General features: G+C 39.2%; 1 protein-coding gene across 2 annotated transcripts; it reads right to left on the bottom strand.

The window, feature by feature from the left end:
• Positions 1–246: 246 nt before the first annotated feature.
• slc11a2 (solute carrier family 11 member 2) lies at positions 247–19,044 on the bottom strand. Of its 2 annotated transcripts, XM_017415793.3 has the most exons (17): positions 18,871–19,044; positions 14,611–14,691; positions 13,007–13,143; positions 12,774–12,893; positions 12,270–12,389; positions 12,023–12,129; positions 11,855–11,925; positions 11,699–11,766; positions 11,461–11,616; positions 11,195–11,353; positions 10,964–11,050; positions 10,034–10,153; positions 9,781–9,930; positions 9,622–9,695; positions 8,812–8,965; positions 7,753–7,806; positions 247–2,323 (listed from the first exon to the last, which is right to left on the bottom strand). In XM_017415793.3, the coding sequence occupies exons 2-17, from the start codon at positions 14,642–14,644 to the stop codon at positions 2,246–2,248; spliced, it is 1,689 nt and encodes a 562-aa protein (XP_017271282.1). In that variant the 5' UTR covers positions 14,645–14,691; positions 18,871–19,044; the 3' UTR covers positions 247–2,245. The 2 variants fall into 2 exon arrangements, with proteins under 2 accessions (XP_017271282.1, XP_017271281.3); XM_017415792.3 differs by lacking the exons at positions 14,611–14,691; positions 18,871–19,044 and adding an exon at positions 14,026–14,150.
• Between the last annotated feature and the right edge of the window lie 1,091 nt (positions 19,045–20,135).

Below are 20,135 nucleotides of genomic sequence, written 5' to 3'. Positions count from 1 at the left end.
TCTAAGGGTTAGTTTGGCATTTAAAGGAGCAGCAGTCTCACAGCCCACCATTTATGATAAATCACAGCCCGCTGAACCTTTCAGGAGGTCGGCTTTAAAGAGAAATGAGCTGAGACGCCGCGCCTTCCCATCACATCGTTTGGTACGGTTCACAGATCGGTTCGTTTTCTGCTGCAGGTCACGAGAGATCAGACGTTGATCCTGCAGCCGCAAAAAGACAATTTCTAGGTGTTTTTTAAAATCACATTACTTTGATTTAACAGCCTTTGTTTAAAAATCCAAAACAACTCAAAGCTGAGCAACGTTTTTCAGACTGAGTGAGGTTTTAGAGCAAAAAAACAAATATATTTTAGAAAAAATAACAATGCAGTGCTGCAGAGCTCAAACACAACCAAGAAAAACAAAAAAAACCCTGAACCCTAAAACCCACTGTCACAGCAATGCATGAATTAGATTTGTAATATGCATCGTGTGGACAGATCAGGTATTTGTGATTTATGTTGTAAAATGTGTGCCGGAGCTTTAAATCACTTTAAAGAACTAAACCCATCGGCCCACCCCCCTCCTGAGTCATATCCTGTGATAAAAAACACACTAACGGAGACAGAGAAACCCCTGCAGGATTGCCCAGGACGAGTACAACATTGTGCTCTTCTTCACATTAAAGCATGTCACCTGAAAACAAAAGGATCAGCCCGTTGGAAATCATTTCAATATTTTACACAACTGTAACGGCAAGAAAGAGACATAAAACTGCCACTCTCCGAACAAACGAGGGGACAAAGTGGAACCAATAAATACCACATATCACTTATGACACTTGGTCAGTAACGTACAGTCGTGATAAAAAGTCATTTTAAAGTTTTAAGTTTCAGGACATTAAAAAAAAAGGTGTTAAAATCAGGAAAATGAACCACAGATGAACAGCAGCCCACGTGTTATCCTGTTTAATAAAAACTGAGGTACAGACGGCTTCACGTTTTCCTCTAAAACATCTACAGAGGAGCTCCTGCAGATGTGGAACAAGCCCAGATCACCAGCCCTCCTCCGCTGTGCTTAACAGTTGCTACGAGGAGCTTGTGCTGATGTTTCATCGTCAAACCTCGGTCTCGTTTAGATGCCACAGGACAACAAACAGTGAGGGGATTCACGCACCAAACAGAGCTTTCTTCAGTTCATGGATAAAGAGATGTTTCAGTTCTTTCAGGTCCTTTGGTCCGACTCTCAACCCCAGTGGGTTTTGGATGTGCGTCTTTTTCCTAAACGCACTGGCATGAACTTCAACATCGAACACATGAACTGCGGTCCTGCAGGGACTGAGACGTAGCTCGACTCATCAGTCTGTCCTCAGGGAGAACTGTCCTGAGTGTCCTCTGCTCTAAAATAATCCTGTTCACCGTAAAACGATGGGAACCGAACTGTTGGAGAAACGCCTTTAAACCCTTCTCAGGTTGATGGGTAACAACACCTGCTCCTCTAAGGTCACGGCTGATGTCTAACAATAAACACCTGAAGGCTTTATTTAAGAGTTTATCATCTGGTTTGTTGTTGGTGTTCATCTCAGGCTGCAGGACCCGGTACGGACCACACGGTTTCCTGATGAGTGAAACTTTGAAGCCAAAATCAGGGTAAATCTACATTTTACAATGACTGCATTCCAGAAATCTGAGTAAATAGTTTATCTGAGACATCAGAAGGTGGAAACGGTTTGGTCCCCGACAAAGACACAAAGGCTGGAAAACAAACCGCAGAAACACGGTCCGAACTGATCGGCGACGATACTCTGAATGTCTGACTAAAGCTCAACTTTGTTTTCTTTTTGTTTAGCTCTGAGAAGGTACAACTGAAAAAAAAGAAGATTAAAACATTTAAACTAAAACTAAAAGTCCTTACATGTGGCACTGTCTGCAGATTATTGGCTGAAACAGACATCCACATGACAGCGCCGCTGTTTCCGACTGTTCACTCTTTAGTTGGTGAATTCATGAATTTAAAAAAGGCTCTTTCTATTGCTGTAGTGTCTGGTTGGCAGCCATCTCTCTCTGTTTTATTTACTGAGGTTGTGGGGGTAAGAGATATTTGACGGTGGACGCCGCTGAAGCATTGTAAAATCACAAACGCCGGCTGCTTCTTCAAGAGGATTCGGAAGCCTGTGGGTGGACTTTAAGGACACTTTGAAGGACAAAAGCATACTGGCCAAACTTCAGTGGTCCCCCCGCTTTGCTCAGGTTGTCTGCGGCTCCTTTTATCTGTCCACCCCCCTGTCCAAATCCATATCGCTCAGGAGGAAAATGTCCGTGTGGCGGGACAGACTCATGGGTATCTGAAAGAAACAGCAAAGGTTTTATTATTAGAGAAATAGGAGATAACATAATGTCAGCTCAGGATTTTCTTTTTTTTATCATTCATGAATACATATAAAACTGAATGGTAAGTCTGGAGAAACAAGATCTTTTCAGATACAACTACACAACTATATCGGGAAAATAATAAACAGCTGCACCATTGGAGACTTCTCAATTCTTAACGTTTTCATTACCGCTTACAACTCTGGAAGTAACAAAGCTCATATAGGTGCATTGTATCAACGTTTGACCAACCTAAAGGGGGTTCAACATATTAAATTAAAAAAATGGGAAAAAAGAAACAAACACAGTGGTTCCAGAGGACATGTGGACAAGGGTCTGGGAAATACAGTCGACGTGAACTAACTCCAACACCTGGCAGGACTTTGGTTCGAAGAACATTATCTGCTTCTTCATAACGCCTAAACAAAAGTCTAAATTCAGTGCTGTATCTGCACCCTGCTGGAGACACTGCGGGGAAGTCGTGGCAGACACATATTCTGGTCCTGCCCGTCTACACAAGCCTTCTGGACATGAAGCAACGAAAATAATCTCATAAACACTGAGCTTTAACATCACATGTTCATTTACTTTAATGTATCTGGGATCTTTTCTGCACAAACTAGCTACAGATGATGTTTACCTTCTGAAAACTGTCCTGATTTCTGCTAAAAAAAAGGCCATAACAAAATGTTGGCTAGGAAGAAACACCTCCCCCACTGTGAGTATCTTTACCTCCATAGTGGCAAACAATAAACAGATGACTATTTATGTCTGCAGAGGGGATTGGCAAAGAGATGCTGGCCTTACAAACAGTGACAGTGCTCATTAACCCCCATAGAATATGAGTAAAGATTACAATATTGGGATATATATGTATATTAATTTTCTTTTGGTTAATTCTGTCATCCCTTGACCTCATAATGTTGTTGTTTATTGTTTAAAATCTCTGTAAATAGAAGTTATTTTTTTTTAAAAGAAGTCAAGTGTTGGTTGTTTACTGTAGTGCAAGTTCACCAAAAAGCACCAGAGATCAAAGGAAAAATGTACTAATTAATCAAAGTTATTCATTACAAATCCAGCTTATTCGACCTAAATTCTTGATCCAGTTGATTAATCTGTAACTGCAGAACAATTAAAGGTGCTCACTAAATGTTAAAAAATGTAGTTTTTTCCCCCAAACTCAACTTTCCTCATTTATACACAGAAAGTCCTGAGGTAATACCAACGTTTGCTCACTGCTCGGATCAACAAATGAGTTTATCTCCTAAAAACTGTTTAAAGTCAAACAAAAAAACTGCATTTATTTATATCCCATTAATCATTTTATTAATTTTTACTGTTGACAAAACACAGAATGTTTAATGAGCCTAATCTGGTTACAGAGAGGAAAATTAATGTCACTTAATCCCTTTTTTTTGTCAGAATAAAGAATATATCATCTGAATATTACCAATTAACTGTTTTATGACTGCAGATCTGCTTAATTTTCTGTCCAGGCTTTTCATCTGACAATGAAATGTAAATTTAATATCGTTTCGCTTCTTTGTAAGAATTACAATAACTTTGTTTCAGTTTTAAAGAGGCTCTCACTGTCACAGCTGGAAAAACTTGGATAACTTTTGCACTCTGGCAAACCAAAATTATAGCTCATGTTACTGATAAGTTACCTGCCAAAATAAACTCAAACTAAACTACTAGTGTGCTCCAGTTTAAACCTTCAGAAAGCAAAGATCTGAAGCCCTTTCCTCCGTCGTTTATTAAAATTAGTTCTTAACGTTTGGACATCTAGATCACTCGCCTTGAAACGTTCAGACAGAAGACTCCAACAAATGTCCAGAAATTTACAATTAACTTTTATTTTTGGACACACGGTGCGCTCCGCCCAGGAGCATCGAACAGTTTGATTTTATTCAGTTTCAGAAAGCAGGAAAGAAAAGACGACAAGACAACATCATTGAATGGTACAGCAGTATCTCGACTTCTTTTCTTTTTTAAAACAACACTTGTGCGTTCACCATCTTTTTCTGTTCGTATCTCTGAGGTATGTCTACAAAACTCAAGGTTGTGGGAAAAAAAAATAAAAAAATAAACAGCTCATTCTCCAAAACGTTAAATCGGAGACCCGCTGCTCGATGGGACGGTAATTCCTGAGAGAAAAATGGAGACCCCGGCTGTGCTACACATCTCATTTCCAGCACTTTTAGCTCTGAAAATGTTCACATCACTTGGATATTGCTCAGATAAATGCTGTAATTCCGTTTAATAACTTTAAACTTGATTTCTTCACGCTATGCTTGGTCAGGAAATCCCCTCAACGTGTCAAACAGAGAAACACTGGATCTGCACTCACAGTTTTAAGGCATAACAACAAAGCTGGAAATTATTGCTACTTTTGGCTGGCAATATGTTCATTTTTACTTAAATTACTACAACTTATTGGTTTAATAACCGTGTTATAATGTTTATTTTGACCCGCAAATGGGTCAAAATCTACAGTGGAAGTTAATAGCAGGTTTATACTCGAAACAGACATGAAAAATATATATATTTATACACACAAACACATTTAAAATAGAAAACAACACCAGAAATAACAGCATCTGACTTTACGTTATTGTAAAGCTGTGGTCAAACTACTTCAGGACAAGTGTGGACAAGTTACCTCTCTATGGGGAAAGGTACAAAATAAATCAGAAGGTAGTACTTCAGTGTATTTGTACATACATAAATAGTTGAATAAATCTAACTGTGCGGCATGTTTTCAAAGCTGTGAAATGGTTTTTGTGGCGTTAATCACAAAATTATCATTTATTACTCAGGAATGTCTAAATAAACTGAACTTCCTGTACATGTTTGATTTCTGTGGCATTTATATTATTAACTCTACATAAATGAACACAAAACTGTGGCCTGTTTGTTCTTTTTCTATAGCAGTGATAATATCTTGATTTTTTTTTCACCTAATACTCACATGGATAGACACAGTGCTGTGCAAAAGTTATAAACCACCCCTAATTTCTACAGATTTTGTTTCCAAGCAACCAGACTTTCTTATAAACTCTTCAAGTGATCAATACTTAGCCAGGGGTTTTTGATCTTTAAGACTTATTTGCTTTTTACATCAGTTTTCTGTCAAAATCCTTGTACCTGACCATGACAGCATATTGTGCAGGGTGTGCTTAAAAACCAAGGAAAGTGGACAGAAGAAGTGTCAGGTCTAAAAACTACATGAACACTATCTAAAGGCTTTTTGTTTGTGCTAAAATAGTACTTTGTGTCAGATAGTGTTATGTTTTGTGTTGATTTACGAACCCAACTAAAAAAAAAAACAGGAACAAATTGTGTCTTTCTGTCAGGCTACGGCTAACCAAGTCTTTACAAAACCATGGGAAAATCTTTTGTCAAGTTGTTTATGTGTCGTCACAACACTGGTTCTTCCCTTGAGTTTAGCAGCCTTTTTTTTTTTTACACCAAAATGCTTCAGAAGTCAATGTTTAGGGTATTGATAACCAAAAAAAAAACCCACTCCTCTAAAGTAGACTAGACAGAAAATGAGCAAAACCTCAGAAATCCTGAAGAACTACTGATCAAAGACACTTTAACAGATTATAAGGAGGTCTGGCTGCTTGAAAGCAAAAAATAAACAATGAATGATGACTCAAGACTTTTGCACAGTGCTGTATATTGACTGAATACATTCAAATCTTTTTTCCTACTGAAAGAAATGTGGTAAAAAGTTAAGCTCCTCCCCACCCCATCTGTGAACGCCATAATAAAGTGAAACACAGGACGGCAGGAGCTCGAAGGCATTACATGGTGTTCCCAAGTCTAAATAAAACAAACTTTAAATCCAACCAGCTGATTATCGAGGCACTAAAATGAGCTCTGCAGGCATTTACAGCCGCTTGGTTCGAGTCGACCGCAGTAAGAGCTGCCCCCCTCTGAGGTGCACCTCATGAGTCAGTCTTTCCTGAGACCCCGTTTGAAAACAATTCAGTCAAAAAAAAATAAAATATCTCCGCACTTCATCCGGGCAAATCTCATCCATCAGTCCAAGTTGTGCAAAGAGAGAAGTGACACAAAAAGGACACGTAGACCACAATACATACCTGACACTGAAACATACTCCTTTAGCTTTTTTTTTTTTTTTTTTTTTGACATGTTGGAAAAGAATGAGCTTATAAACAACACAGAAATAAACCTCTGACCGAGATGTTTCCACACAACCAGGGCTGGATATCGTTTGGTGCTTTTTAGGACGCGGCTTTAAATATCCAGTAACGCTTAAATGTTTTAAATAAATATTAATCGATATAATAAATTCTGAGAACCACACCGCGACAGTGAGATGAAACATTAAAGGAGGTGCTGAGGTAGACAAAGTGAAATCCAGCATAAAATGAGGCGTGTTTCCCTTTATGGCAACAGGAACGAGACCAGAGAGCAGAAAGAAAACTCAAACAGAAGCCAAGCTACGTTTCCTGCAATTTAGAAGATCTTACAACCTATATTTATATATAGTTGAAGAATGGGAGAACTTTGAAGCACTGCTGGTGTTTATTTTAGGAGATCCAAAGCTTTCGAGGACCGTAAGAACACTCGACAGAGAAAAACACAAGCTGCTTCCAGATGGCGTCTTGAGAAGAAGAGAGGAGTTTAACTAAGATTCTCTGCCCTCAGCCGTCTGTCCAACCGGCTCAAAACACAGCAGCTGTGGACTCCAGGAGGAGACTGAAGTCTCTGTTCCAAATACAGACCGTCTTGGGCGGAAGGTAACAATAAAAGTGGGTGTGTGAAATGTCGCCCAGAGGCTGCTGTGAGAGCGCTAATGTTCATTCAGTCTTCTGCAGGGCTGTAGGTCAGACTCACCTCTTTGTCACGCTAATGATGGAGTATAAATCAAATATGGACGTTAACGTGTAAACCATCCTCTTTTTGGACATGTAGTAAGGCTCGTCCATCATCATCCCTGCGCTTTAAACAAAACATTTTATAAAAGTGAAAACAGCGCAGGTGGCCGATGTTGAGGCTCAAGTTAATGACATGACTGAATACTGCTGCTAAATTCACGACTTTGAGCACAATTACTGACTGTTGTAATTGCAACGACATAAACTCGTTTCTCCTAAATTGTTTCAAGCGTCAGTTTGTGCCGTGTTTGCATTACGCTGGTGTAATTTTGATGCGTCCGAGAAGCTAAAAAGCAGCAAATTTTGATATCCAGCCCCACAGAAGTAAAACAGGAGACGTGCGCTCGAGATCCTAAGCGACCCTGCGCGGTCCCGGCTGTGCACAAGTCTCTCCCGGAGGACTAGAGGAGACGCGCTGGTGGTTAGAGTCGTGCTCAGCTCTAGGAGTCGTACTCAGACGGCTCCTCTGTGAACACCGCCGGCCGAGTGCTTACCCTGCTGCCACAGTCCAGGCAGGAAACCCCCAGGGCTATCAGACAGTGCCACGACTGCGGAAGACAAGAAGAGAGCGATTCAAACACAATTCACTTTGAAATTAACTTGTTTTGTTGGGTTTTTTACCGTTTAAACCAGAAAATTGACTTTAACACAGGTTATATAATTCTTTTTGATTATTTCCAACTTTTTCTTTTACAGTTATTACAGCCAGCAATTGTTTAGGATGATAAACGTGTTTGAAAAAGTAGTTTTTTTCGTTTTAACCAATCAGTCGACACCAGTGGATCCAAACGAACAAATTGATGTCCTGATGTAAAAAGAAATCCCTAGAAATGAAAAAGGGTGAACGTTTGTTTCCCTCCATGACTGTATACATATTTTAAATGTAAATAAATAGCCATCAAATCATTGTATTGGTATTTTCTGTTTTGTTTTGTTTGTTTGTTACAATAAAATAAATGTGATTTAATATTTTATGTACAATGAACAACCAGAATCAATCATTAGGTAAATTTATATCCAGTAGCTGACAGGTACAAGCATAAAATTAAATAAAATATAAAACATGATATCTATTTACTTTACCTAAAGCTTTCTAACTGCTGGTGTGTTTTTTTTAAGATGCTTCACCTCATATTATTACTCTGGATTAAAATGTGCCGTTACAGAGAATTACATCCTAAAATCTAAATCTTAATGCTTTATTCTGATATTGTTTGGCACCATAGAAGCATCCACAACTGATTAACATTTGGAGTAAAACTGATTCGAGATGGCCACCACAGCGAATCGAATGCCTGTAACTCAGTCATTGTTACAGATATTGAGTTAAAACTGAGTGTGGTAGCAGCTGAGAGTCATCCCCGTCACATAATCTGAGCGCTAACAGCTCGTTTGGCATCTTTGTTTAAAACAACGGGTGATAAAGAGCCGTTTAACTTGAAAATCATTTCTAAATCTAAACCGATTTCCTTTCTTCGTACAAAGTCCGAGGAGTTCATTAGAACCACCGATTGCCTTAAAAAGGTTTCCAAAGCGTCTCATAAACAACTCACCAGGTAGCCGACAAAGCACAGGTACCCCACGGAGAGGAACGCGGCGAGAACGTAGAGCAGCACGCTGTTCAGGGCAGTCACATAAACCACCACAAAGTACATGTTGATGGCACAAACCATCAGGATGACGAGGCCTCCTGAAATCTTCCACGCCCTTGGGAAAAAAACAAAAACCAACATTTTATTAAAACCAAGTAAAATATTGCTTTAGAGTCAAAAGACAGTTCTCACAGGTTTATCTAAAACAACAACACACTGTTCTTTTTTTTTTTATTAACACAGGCTGTGGCGCCTTTCACTTCCTCTCTAATAACGCTGATCTAATATGAAAACATGTTTTGGTCAAAACATATTTGAGTCAGGATTTATTATGGCTCCGTTTCATACTTAAGAGTGTGAGAAAACGGACTGTTTCCCAAATTAACCCCGCTGTTCCTTGGCCACAGACGTATCTCTTCCTTAAAACGGAGGCTGAGCTCTGGATTTAAGAACAGAGCTGCTTTTTAATCCCGTTCTCAGCTAAAAGAAAGGCTCTGGAGGATTTACGAGGCTGTTGCTGAATGCACGTTTGCTTGTTGGCACAGCTTAAGTCGCCTAAACCTGATGAAGAGCGAGGCGTAAACAGAAGAGGGAACTGAAAACATTTGATAAAATACATTTCAGACACACGGACAAAAACATGCAGCTGCTCACAGCTCACTGTTACAGATAATTATCTTTGAAGAACAAAGTGGGTATGAATTATACTCTAATAACTTATTAGACATTGTGGAGAGACTACAGCGCAGTAAAAACGTGTATTTTACTCACAGTCCGTTAGCGAAGTCGTTCATTATGGACGTCAGACTGGTGAAGGTCAGAATTGGGATCAAAGCAAATGGAAGCTGTTGGACGAGGAGAAACATGACGGTAAACATTTTACAACGTTGCCTGCAACCCTGCTATGACCGCTTGCTTTGCAGTGCTGACCTGCATGCTCTGAAGCACGTTGAGGAAGTCGTTCATGCCCGTCAGATGCTGAACATCCTGGAAAATGGCTACCAGCAGCGTGGGCGTGATGGCGATGGAGCGGGTCAGCAGCACCCGAGCAAAACGAGACCACCTCAGGTTCAGGAAACCCTTATAAAGACATAAATATATATTTAAATACACATATGGTTTCATTTTCCAACTCCCGGCAGAGAATCGGACGTCACACCGCGCAGCCCGCCGGCGCTCTTACCTCCATCACGAACTGCCCAGAGTAGGTTCCTGTCATGGTGGAGCTCTGACCAGCTGCCAGAATCCCGATGGCCCAGATGTAGAGAGCTGCAGGACCAAAGAAGCAGCCCAACACCACCCCCTGAAAGACAAACAGAAAGCTAATTATCTAATCTCTCATTATTATCTATTATCTATACACTCCTGTCTTTATAACTTGGAACCAATGATTAGTGATTATATTTGGTTAGATTTATTATAAATGTACACTTAATCTCATCAAATGTTGCAGGCGACTCACAATTTCTGTGATTAAAGCTCCTAATAAATCTGAAACTGAAACTGCTTGAATAAAATCTGCTTCTGCTTTTGGTTTGGTTGCTTCTGGAAACTTTCTTAAATATTTAACTCTTATATATACACTGTCAGGCTGTAAGCTAATGCTTTTTTTTGTTTTTACTAATTCATTATGTGCAGAAGTGTAGTGTCTAAGTAGAAAACTAAAGCTGCTGTTATTTGATTGATGAACATCATTATTCTGCAATTCTGACACCACAGCAGACGACTTGTACTGTATGTCTGCATTTTTCTTGTACCTTCATTCCGAACAGCTGGCAGCCGTGTTGTATCTCTCAATGTTTCAAAAAGGCCAAAGTCAAATGAAATGTCAGTATGGTTCTAGTTTGGTTATGACACAAAGACAATCGGAGCTGTTGGATGGGACCTGAGAACAATAAAAGCACTTCTGGGTGCTCTTCCTAATAGGCACAAGCCGAAGTTTCATCAAACACTATAATAATAATAATAATTAGCCATGCTTTGGTTTATTTGTTGTATCAGTAGCTGAAAAATAATCCTTGAATCAGCCCTAACAAACGTTGTTCACACAGTCTGAAGTGTGTGCTGTGTTTGGAAATGAATTTAATGTCAGGGTTTGTTGCTGCAGACGTACCCCTTTGTAGATGTCCACCTCCAGAGTGCCATTGTTGAGAGGGAAGAGATCCGTGTGAGGGCTGCCAGTGGCGTTGCACATTTCATTCTACAACACAAATAGCATCAATTTTATTTCTGTTGTTTGATAAAACACTAAAAAAGAAACCTGAAATTAGTTTTCCACAAAGTGACAAACGGAGCGGCAGTAACTCTCAGCGAAGCAGCAAAACCCTTCGAGCTGCAAACTCACCACCTGGATGTTGGTTTTGTTGTAAAAGGCCTGAGCAAAGACGGCAACGACGAAGACGTTGATGAGGAAGGAGATGAAGAGGGCGATGGTGGACTCGATGAAGAAGTACTTGTTGGCTTCCTTGACGTCGTCCTTCTTTCTGCGGTCCACGTCCCGAGACTAAAGACAGTTTACAGAGAAACGGTCAAAAATCTCGTCCCTGGATTCCTCATTTAAAAGCAACTTGTCACTTCAGGTGGGACTTTTGTTGCTGAAACGTTTCTAACCTTGACCAGCGCCGAATGCAGATAGATGTTGTGGGGCATGATGACAGCACCTACAATTCCCACGGCCTGCTCCAGCTGCATGGGCCCGCAGTCGGCGCAGTACGGCACAAACATCCCCTTCAGAACCTCCCCTTGGTCGGGCTTCACCAGCACGTACTACAGTGGAGGGGACAAAAAATGTTAATCAGCTATAAAATGTAAAGACTTCAACCAGATTTCAAATGTGAAAGGAGCTCACCTCATAGCCAAAACTGAGCGCCATTACAGTGATTAGAAAGCCAAAGAAAGCTTCAAGTTTCCTCAAACCTAGAGAGGTTTTTAAAACATGTATGAATACCAGAAGTCAAAAATATCTATCAAAGAAGTGTATGTTTTGTTCAGGATTATTACAAACCATATTTGTCTAAAAAGAGGAACACAAAAGTGTCTGTGATCGTGATGAGAACTCCTGCCCACAGTGGGATCCTGGAGGGGAGAAACAGAGAAGGATACAGATTGAAGTAGTTTCTTTAAATCTGTCGACACATTTGCAGATTTCCCAGGCGTGAATAAAACCAGTCACCTGCCCATGGAGAGAAGATTGAAAGCTATGGCACAGCCAATGACCTCCTGCATGTCTGAACCAATGATCGCCAGCTCCACCATCAGCCACAGGATGACTCGAGGAACCTGAAAGAGAAGACGATATTAGAGGATTACAAAAAAATATATATGGACACAATAAGAGAAATGTAGCTACAGCTTTAGAAAACAAAGTTGATGAATGACAATTAGGAGGGAAATTGTGTGTGTGGGGTGTGTGTGCTCACGGTGGGATACTGGCGGTTGCAGACTTCAGCCAGGTGCATCCCGGTGACGACTCCGAGACGCGCAGCTAACCTCTGTAACAGCAGCCCGATGATGGTGGCTCCAAGGAGCACCCACAGGAGCTGCAGAGCACAAGTCACTACAGGATATGACAGACGAACGACTGCATTTTCTGATTTTTTTTTTTTCCCCCTAAAGTTGATTACAGACTTAGAGATGAACCAAAACTAACATTCAAAAATAGCAATCTTAGTAAAAATATTACAGCTGAAACAATTGAGACAAAGTAATCATTGTTATGGTTCAGTACCAAGAACAGAAAAAGTGGGAGACAAAATGTGACTAAATGTAAAAACAATCTGCCTTCACAATAAAACAACAAGAAATAAAAGCATACGATGCATCTCAGCATCAAAATATTTCTTTTTTCATTAATTTAAAGAGAGCTGAAACTAAAACTGTCAACTTTGTTTAGCTGTGTAAATTAATATGTTGTTTTTAATCACCTTAAAACCAGCTTTAGCTCCAGACTGCAGGTCTGACTCAATGTTCCCTGGGTCCAAGTAAGCAATACTCATCAAAAAGCCCGGCCCGGTGAAGGCCCAGAGTTTACGGAAACTGAACACCTGAGTGAAGGAGACGGCAGAGTTTTTATTCCTATTAATGATGACAAAGATACATGATTCGATTTACAGTTCTCTGCTTGTAATAGTAGAATAATCGGTTGTTTTAACGGTACCTGGCTGGGAGCCTCTGGGATGGGCACCTTCTCCTCAAAGTATGTGGAGAAGGGCTCCTCTTGGACCACAGGTGAGCCAGAAGGAGAGATGGAGCTGTAGTGGTTCGTGTGGACTCCATTCTCCTGCCAGGAGTCCTCTGAAGAACAACAACAACAACAAAAAAAAACAGCAACACTTCAGTGAGTGATGAGAGAAGGCAGGTAATACAGAGAGCGACTGCAGAGCAAAAAACTACCTTCAAGTTCTGCTTTTATGAGTGAGACACCGTTTCACAGAGATTATTGCACAAAATTAAGGAAGTGGAACAAAATATTCCGAATGGGTAGTATTACCCACATCCTGGTGCAGATACTTAGTCATCCAGGACATGGTTTGCAGTTTGACTTGTTTTCTGATCCTTGAAGACATTTCACGTCTCATTTCTCACATGAGAAATGTCCTTTATAAGCCAAGAATTACTGAATGACTACACTGCTTATCTTAACATGTATGTTTAATTCACACACTTTGACTAAAGTGACACTTTGATAAAATATGAAGAGACTGAATGCAAAACCCACTTCATAAAAAAGGTTTGATTTAAAATGTTTCAGCATTTGCTGCTGCATTTATCAAAGCTTCCACAGGTTTAATAAAAAAAACAAACAAACAAAACAAAAAAAGCTGAGCTGGTGTTGTTTCTGTTGTGTTTCAAGTGTAGTTTTGACTAAAATCAGTTTTTCCAGCAACAAATTACAATTTAACTCACAGACAAATACAAACTTTAAGCTAATTAGTGATTTCTTACTGAGCTCCAAACTGCTACAGGAGTAATTTAGTATAAACCTAAAATGACATGTTTCAACTCAAACAGCAGAAACCTTTAATTAGCCACATCCTGATCCCAATGACTCCACTTAAATATGTTATGAGAACACAATAAAGGAAAAGGACTACACTAAAAAGACACAGGCGAGATTTTCCTTGTCTTATAATTACTGTTTAACGTAACAAACATAAGAAAATAAAGGCTACTCACTAAGTCCAGACTTTTCCGTCTTACCTCCCTTCATCTCCACCTCACTGCTCATCTTAAAGTCCACTGTTGCTTAAGAAGGACTCTGCTTTTATATGACTCTGTCTGACTTTCCTTTTTCCTTTTTTTTTTAAAGAGGGTGAGTGTGGAGGGAGGAGGTGGTAAAGGTCACAAAGACATTCTGGCTTTGCGTTGCAAAAAATGACCCACAATTAAAAAGAAGTGGAGCCAAACGACACAGCAAATATCTGCTGGAGAACGCCAATAAAAGCAACCTCCTGTACTCACACGGATCCATACACTAAACACCATCTTCTCAGGAGAACAATAACACTGTGTGCTGTTCACTATTTAAAGTGATCAGAGGCAGCAGGATACATGTTATGACAGGGAAATTAAACATATTCCAGGTATGTATGGGACTCTCCTAAACCTTGGTGGTGCAATCATTTATGGCTTTAAGGAACAGCGTGAACTTCACACTGATAAAAAACACGTTTTGCAAGCTAAGCAGACAGTCAGTGTGGTGAATAAAAATAAAAAAAATAGTGATCACAGTGTGAGGTTTTTGTTGTTCTAAGGAGATACCTTCCAGGGGGTCTCCGTCTCGCTTGTCCGTCATCGGGCTGCAGGATTCCCGGGAAACAGAGGGATGAATATGAGCCTCCCCTGCAAGAACACACCAACTATTATATAACGGGTGTCAATATTTTATTTTTATAAAATAGATATGGTTTCACATGTATAATTTTTTTACATGTGAAACCATATCTGTGCAGTTGATATTTCAAATATTCTTAAGGTAAAGGCTGTTCAGTGCAAAAAGAATCATGCTTTGTAATGAGAAACTGTAAATTTCAACGTGACTGTGCACCTACTTTTTCCTCATTTCCTCCCTTTAAAAAAAAAAAGCATTCACATTTCTAATATTAATAATAATAACAATAATGACTAAGCAACATTAAAAGCAAGCCAAAAGTCAAGGCATGAACAAGAACTTTCACAAGATGTCTCGAGGTGCACGAGTTTCACTTCTGCTCCAAACGTCCTTTCACCGCCTGACTGAAAGGAACAGCGTCCCTTTAAATCAGCTCCTTCTTAACTCATCAGTGACATTATGAACAGAAAAAAAAAAAACTTAGTCAAGCAAAAGAGCTACATTTTATAGCACTGAGTGGTCTGACAGCGTGGCACATGACTGTGGCATCATGAGGATAAAGATGAGCTGAGGCAGCTTTTCCAGCAGAACTGCACTTCCTCCAGCTGAACAAGTGTTTGGACCAAATATCTGAAGTCTAAAAGGCAGACTTTTCTCTGCAGATGTTGCAAGAATTATTAAATGGCATGAAAACTACTGTAATCATGGTTAAATTAATTTCCCTGTAATTATACAGGGAAATTAAGTAAAAACGAATAACTTGTGCAGACAGAGGCAGCTTCTTTGGTAAATGGCTCCGATTTGGAGAAACGGAGTTCAACTTTGACCAGACTGATGAGCCAACGGCTAGTCAGTATGGGGCCATAACCAAAGTGCTCTGCTGCCATTTTTAAAACAACTCCGAAGCCAGAATTTTGCAAAAGCCGTTTTAAAAATCTGTACATCCTTATTAGTTTCACATTATATGGTTATTTACATAAAGATCTGCAGTTATTTACAAGTGCAAACACTGGCAGCAGCAGCTAGCTGTAGCACGTCCAGCAAGAATATAATACTGCTGCTGGAATAACAGTGTAACGGAAAAAAGCTGTGCAAAGGTTTATAAAGTACCATTTGCATGAGCCGCCGTGATCCTTTGTGGTCTTGGTTCATGCTCAGAATAGCCATTAGCTAGTCAGTCTTTCTACAGAGCCTCACTTTAAAAGATCTGAACTATCCTTTTAAGGTGGAACATGTTTTTCAATGAGTTTTCTCAAAAAAGGAAAAAAAAGGCAGTTACTGACTACCTTTACGCTGAATTAAAGCATATTCTAAATGTTAGATTATGATACTTTTGCGCCTTTTTGAACTTTTGTTTAAATAAATCATTACTTGTGATTAAGGCTGACACAAAAGCAAACAGGGGAAATTAAAAAACAACAACAAAGAAAAAAGAATATGTGTAGTGAAGATGCCATTAGAATGACACTTAGTAATTACTGCTGCTTCCACCAAACTATTTCTCATGTGCTCCCATGTGACCGCAGTCATCAGATACTCTTACTAAACACGGTGGAAAAGTATCAAAGGATTTCTGCCACAGTGTGGTATTCCTGCACAATGGTAACAATGATCCTAAACTGGTACTAATTATAATTTGCTTTGGATTCTATTGACATTTTAAACACAAAAAAAAAATACACATATGAGGCGCATCAGTTTGTGCAGAAACTGTCTCCAACAATCTGATCCTATTTAATGCCGTCCTTTCAAGAATTTCAGCTTACTGCCTTGGAGCAAAGTTCAAGACGAAGGGGTGTTTCATTTTGCCCTACTAGCACCTAAAGTCCCTTTGCATGACGAGCATCTGTTTGATGAATAAATCGATTCTGCTGACAGGAGACTGCCTCTGTCCTGACACCAGACCGAGGCGTTACTGTACTTCCTTTTTCCTCCTCACACTTAAACAAGCCCTCAGCAACAGCTCAAGTTGTTCCTGCTCAGCTTTAGTATTCATATAGTTGGTTTTAGTATGACATTTGTCACTTTGCCTTATATTGTATTTTTGTCTGAATGCATTCTGGAGTTGGTCTTCTTTTCAGTGCACCTAAAATTATTTCCCATCAGTCCGATTAGAAACCACCTGGCAAAAAAAAAGAAGCTTTATTTGGTCTACTTTCGTTATCTTTTCGTGCCTGACAAACTGGTATTCATTGTTCCCGTACCAGCGTGACCCGGACTGTAGTCACGGATTGTGTAACTTTACCAATGTGCCAGCAACAATCTTTTCAAATCTATTCACTAAAGACTGACCGTAAATAGGCCTAAAGTGAAATTTAAACGATGCCTTCCGGGCCAGGCAGAAGTCTGTGATCGGGGTTTTTTTGTTTCCTTGTCTGTTGACATGTACGCAAAGTTACAGGAAAACCTCTATGGCAAACTCTAAAACCTTCAAGAGTAAGTGAGCAGTTAAAAATACTCTAAATGCTGGAACAAATCCACTTTCTTTAAAGTTGTGAAACGGGACACTGGCCTTGGTAGAGGACACACTCTTCGAGTGACCTTCTAGTGTAATGATAGCAGCACCGTAACGGCAGGAAGGATCAGCTGGTGTCAGTAAAAATGATTCATTTAGACTTTACTAAATGTTGTAAACCTGGAGTTACTAAGTTCATGCTAAATGTGACTGACCACTTCAGACGTCACATCTCTTAGTCACCCATTCATCCAACTTCCCCAAAAGCCTCGGTACTCATTGAGACCTAATCTACAGAAAACAGCTTTTACTATCATTTACATCTATGCCAACTCCCAAACGGACAAATTGTATGTAACGTTCCACCCCTCACACACAAAGTGAAGAGCAATAAGTAAAGATGTAATAAATGGTAAAGACAACAGATAAGAAACGCTACGTCTAATTCTAACATGAGGAAAGGAAACATTTGCTTCTGATTAACAATAAAACATTAGTTCGCAGTGATGCATGACTGAAAACTTACTAAATAAACAAAACAAATCCTGTTTAACCATTTTCAAATCAGGTGAACACTCCGCTGAACCGGCAACACGTCACACCTTCCACATATTCGACACCTCCCTGATTAAAATCTATCATCCAGTCTAGGCAGGAAAGTCGATGTTCAAACAAGAGCCTGAAGAAGTTATCAGTGAAAAACGTCCCGACCTGGGTCTGCACAACTTCATTTAGCATTTAGGTAGGTAAATAAACCATCAGTTGTCTAGATTCTCTGACCTGATTTTTGTTTTTGCAGTAAAATACTTAAAGAAAAATTTTAGAAACAAGAATACAACAGCAGACACTTTCTTAACAACCTTAGCTTCAATAAGTGACAACTATCTACTGTACATTCAGCCAGCATCATTTTATGACTGCCTTACATGCTTAAGGCAGGTGGATCAATTTCATCAACTAACACTTCAGGTTTTCTGCTAAATTTAAGGAAAAATGGATTAAGTTCTAATTTAAATTTGGAGTTGTTGAGTATAAATAATAATAATCCAACTTGTGGGATGTTTCTAGCATAGCATCTCAAAGGTGCATGTGATGATGGATGTTCAAAACAGCTTTACTATCAATATTTCACCCCCTCCCTTTAAATACAAAAAAGATCGATCTGTCCCCAAGCGTTGCTGGAGTTTTGACCTTTTTGCAAGTGCTTCGTATGCAGGTAACAATAATCTGATAGTCTAAATGTATCCAAAAAAAGTGTTCCATCTTCATAAAATGAGCTAAATTACTGGTCCCTGCACTGCCAAACCCGCTAAAAGTGATTTCTCAGGTTTATTTCTAGGATATTACTAAACTAGTTCAATGGACTTCGAATGCATAATATGAGCAAACAAAACTATTTTAGAATAAGTGGTTAAAAGCCCATTTTATCAAGCATTGTAAGAAGAACGCAGGCTGTCAGCTACAGATTCTTTGTAGTTTCTTTCCATGCTAAATCAAAACAAAACCTAAATCAAATTTTAAACCACAGGTAAGTCCTGTTTACATGTCAGATGAATTTGTCAGATAAGAACAATTACAGAAAACAATGGTGTCAGATAACCAAGGAAAACACAAGCCGCCATGGTGTAACAACAGCTACAAACTCTCAGGACACGCTAACACATTTCCATAATGTATTAGCTGCCTGGTTAGCACTGCTAACGCTACACCTGACCTAAATAAGAAAAACTCTTACCTGTGTGTAGGTTCTGGGAGGTCGGACTAACAATGTGTGTGATGAATATTAGGGCTGATGTTAAACTGACACCACTGTTTTAAGCATGACGCTAGCTAAACCTGTTTTCAAGCCACAGTCTGTCAAAGTCGTGTGTAGTGGTGCAGCGCCAGTGCAGCGTCAAGGTACATTGCGCATGCGCGTTACTCCTGTCCTGTTCCGATTGGTTGATTCGCTCGTCTGTCGTCAGAACAACGGCTCCAAAGTGGGTCAGCTCCATTGCCCGTATGGCGAATGTACGCTTCCTTAAACGTAAGCACAGGGTGTGCGGCCGTAGTCAAAATGAGGCGAACCATGTCTAACCTGTTGGAAAAACCCCCCACTGGTTTACATTTGTCCTACAGTCATTTACAGATAAATGTTTTGTTCGTTCAATTGTTTGTTTATGTCAGTTAACTCTGACCTATAATTTATTAACACATAAAAAGTATGAATTATCCAAACATAAAAATAACAAATTTAGCAAACAGATAAAGTGGATCTTTAACTCAAACAGCACAATGTGTTCTCATATATTTAGTTAAATCTATGAAAAATACATAAAATAACACAGGTTGACACATTAAATAGGTGAGGCACAAAGAGGTATTAGCTGAAAAGTATTATTAAATCGACTTAATAATGCACCTGCAGCTCTTTATTGGTCTATGCTGAATTTTTTTTAAGACAAGATTTTCAGATATCATTCATTTGCTGTAGATAGTTTAATTAGGTGTGACACATCTTGTCTACTTTCCCCATTTTTTAAGCTCACATTGCAAAATATGATGTCAAAAACTGACCAAAAAAACGTCTGAGAAAAGAGCCCAAAGGCCAAATAAATAAATAAACCTTCAGAAATCCTGAAAAACAAGTGAGCAAAAACTCTTTAAAGGATTACAGCAAAGTCTGGCTCCTTAGTAGAAAAGGAAATAAACTATGGGTGGTTTAAAACTTTTGCAGAGTACTGAGGATGCTTTTTATCATTAGTATTACTGAACAACTTAAATCCATTTGTCTCTTTTGACTTTTAATACCTTTATTAGTGAACAAAGCTGCTTTCAAATTAGTTTAACTAAATATTCAAACATACAAATAGTTTCCTTATACACAACAAACAGAGTAAAATAACTTTCACAGCTGATAAATAAAATATTGTAAAAACATAAATATCTGCAATGTTTTTCTATTCCTAAAAACAAAGCGTGATTAATGTTTTTTTCGAAATCGCGTTTCTTCTCGCGATG

The sequence above is a fragment of the Kryptolebias marmoratus genome, linkage group LG4 (genome assembly GCF_001649575.2).
Source record: "Kryptolebias marmoratus isolate JLee-2015 linkage group LG4, ASM164957v2, whole genome shotgun sequence".
NCBI classification, from domain to species: Eukaryota; Metazoa; Chordata; class Actinopteri; order Cyprinodontiformes; family Rivulidae; genus Kryptolebias; species Kryptolebias marmoratus.
Note: the sequence above shows the minus strand (reverse complement) of the source record. Positions and strands in the feature narration are given on the sequence as shown.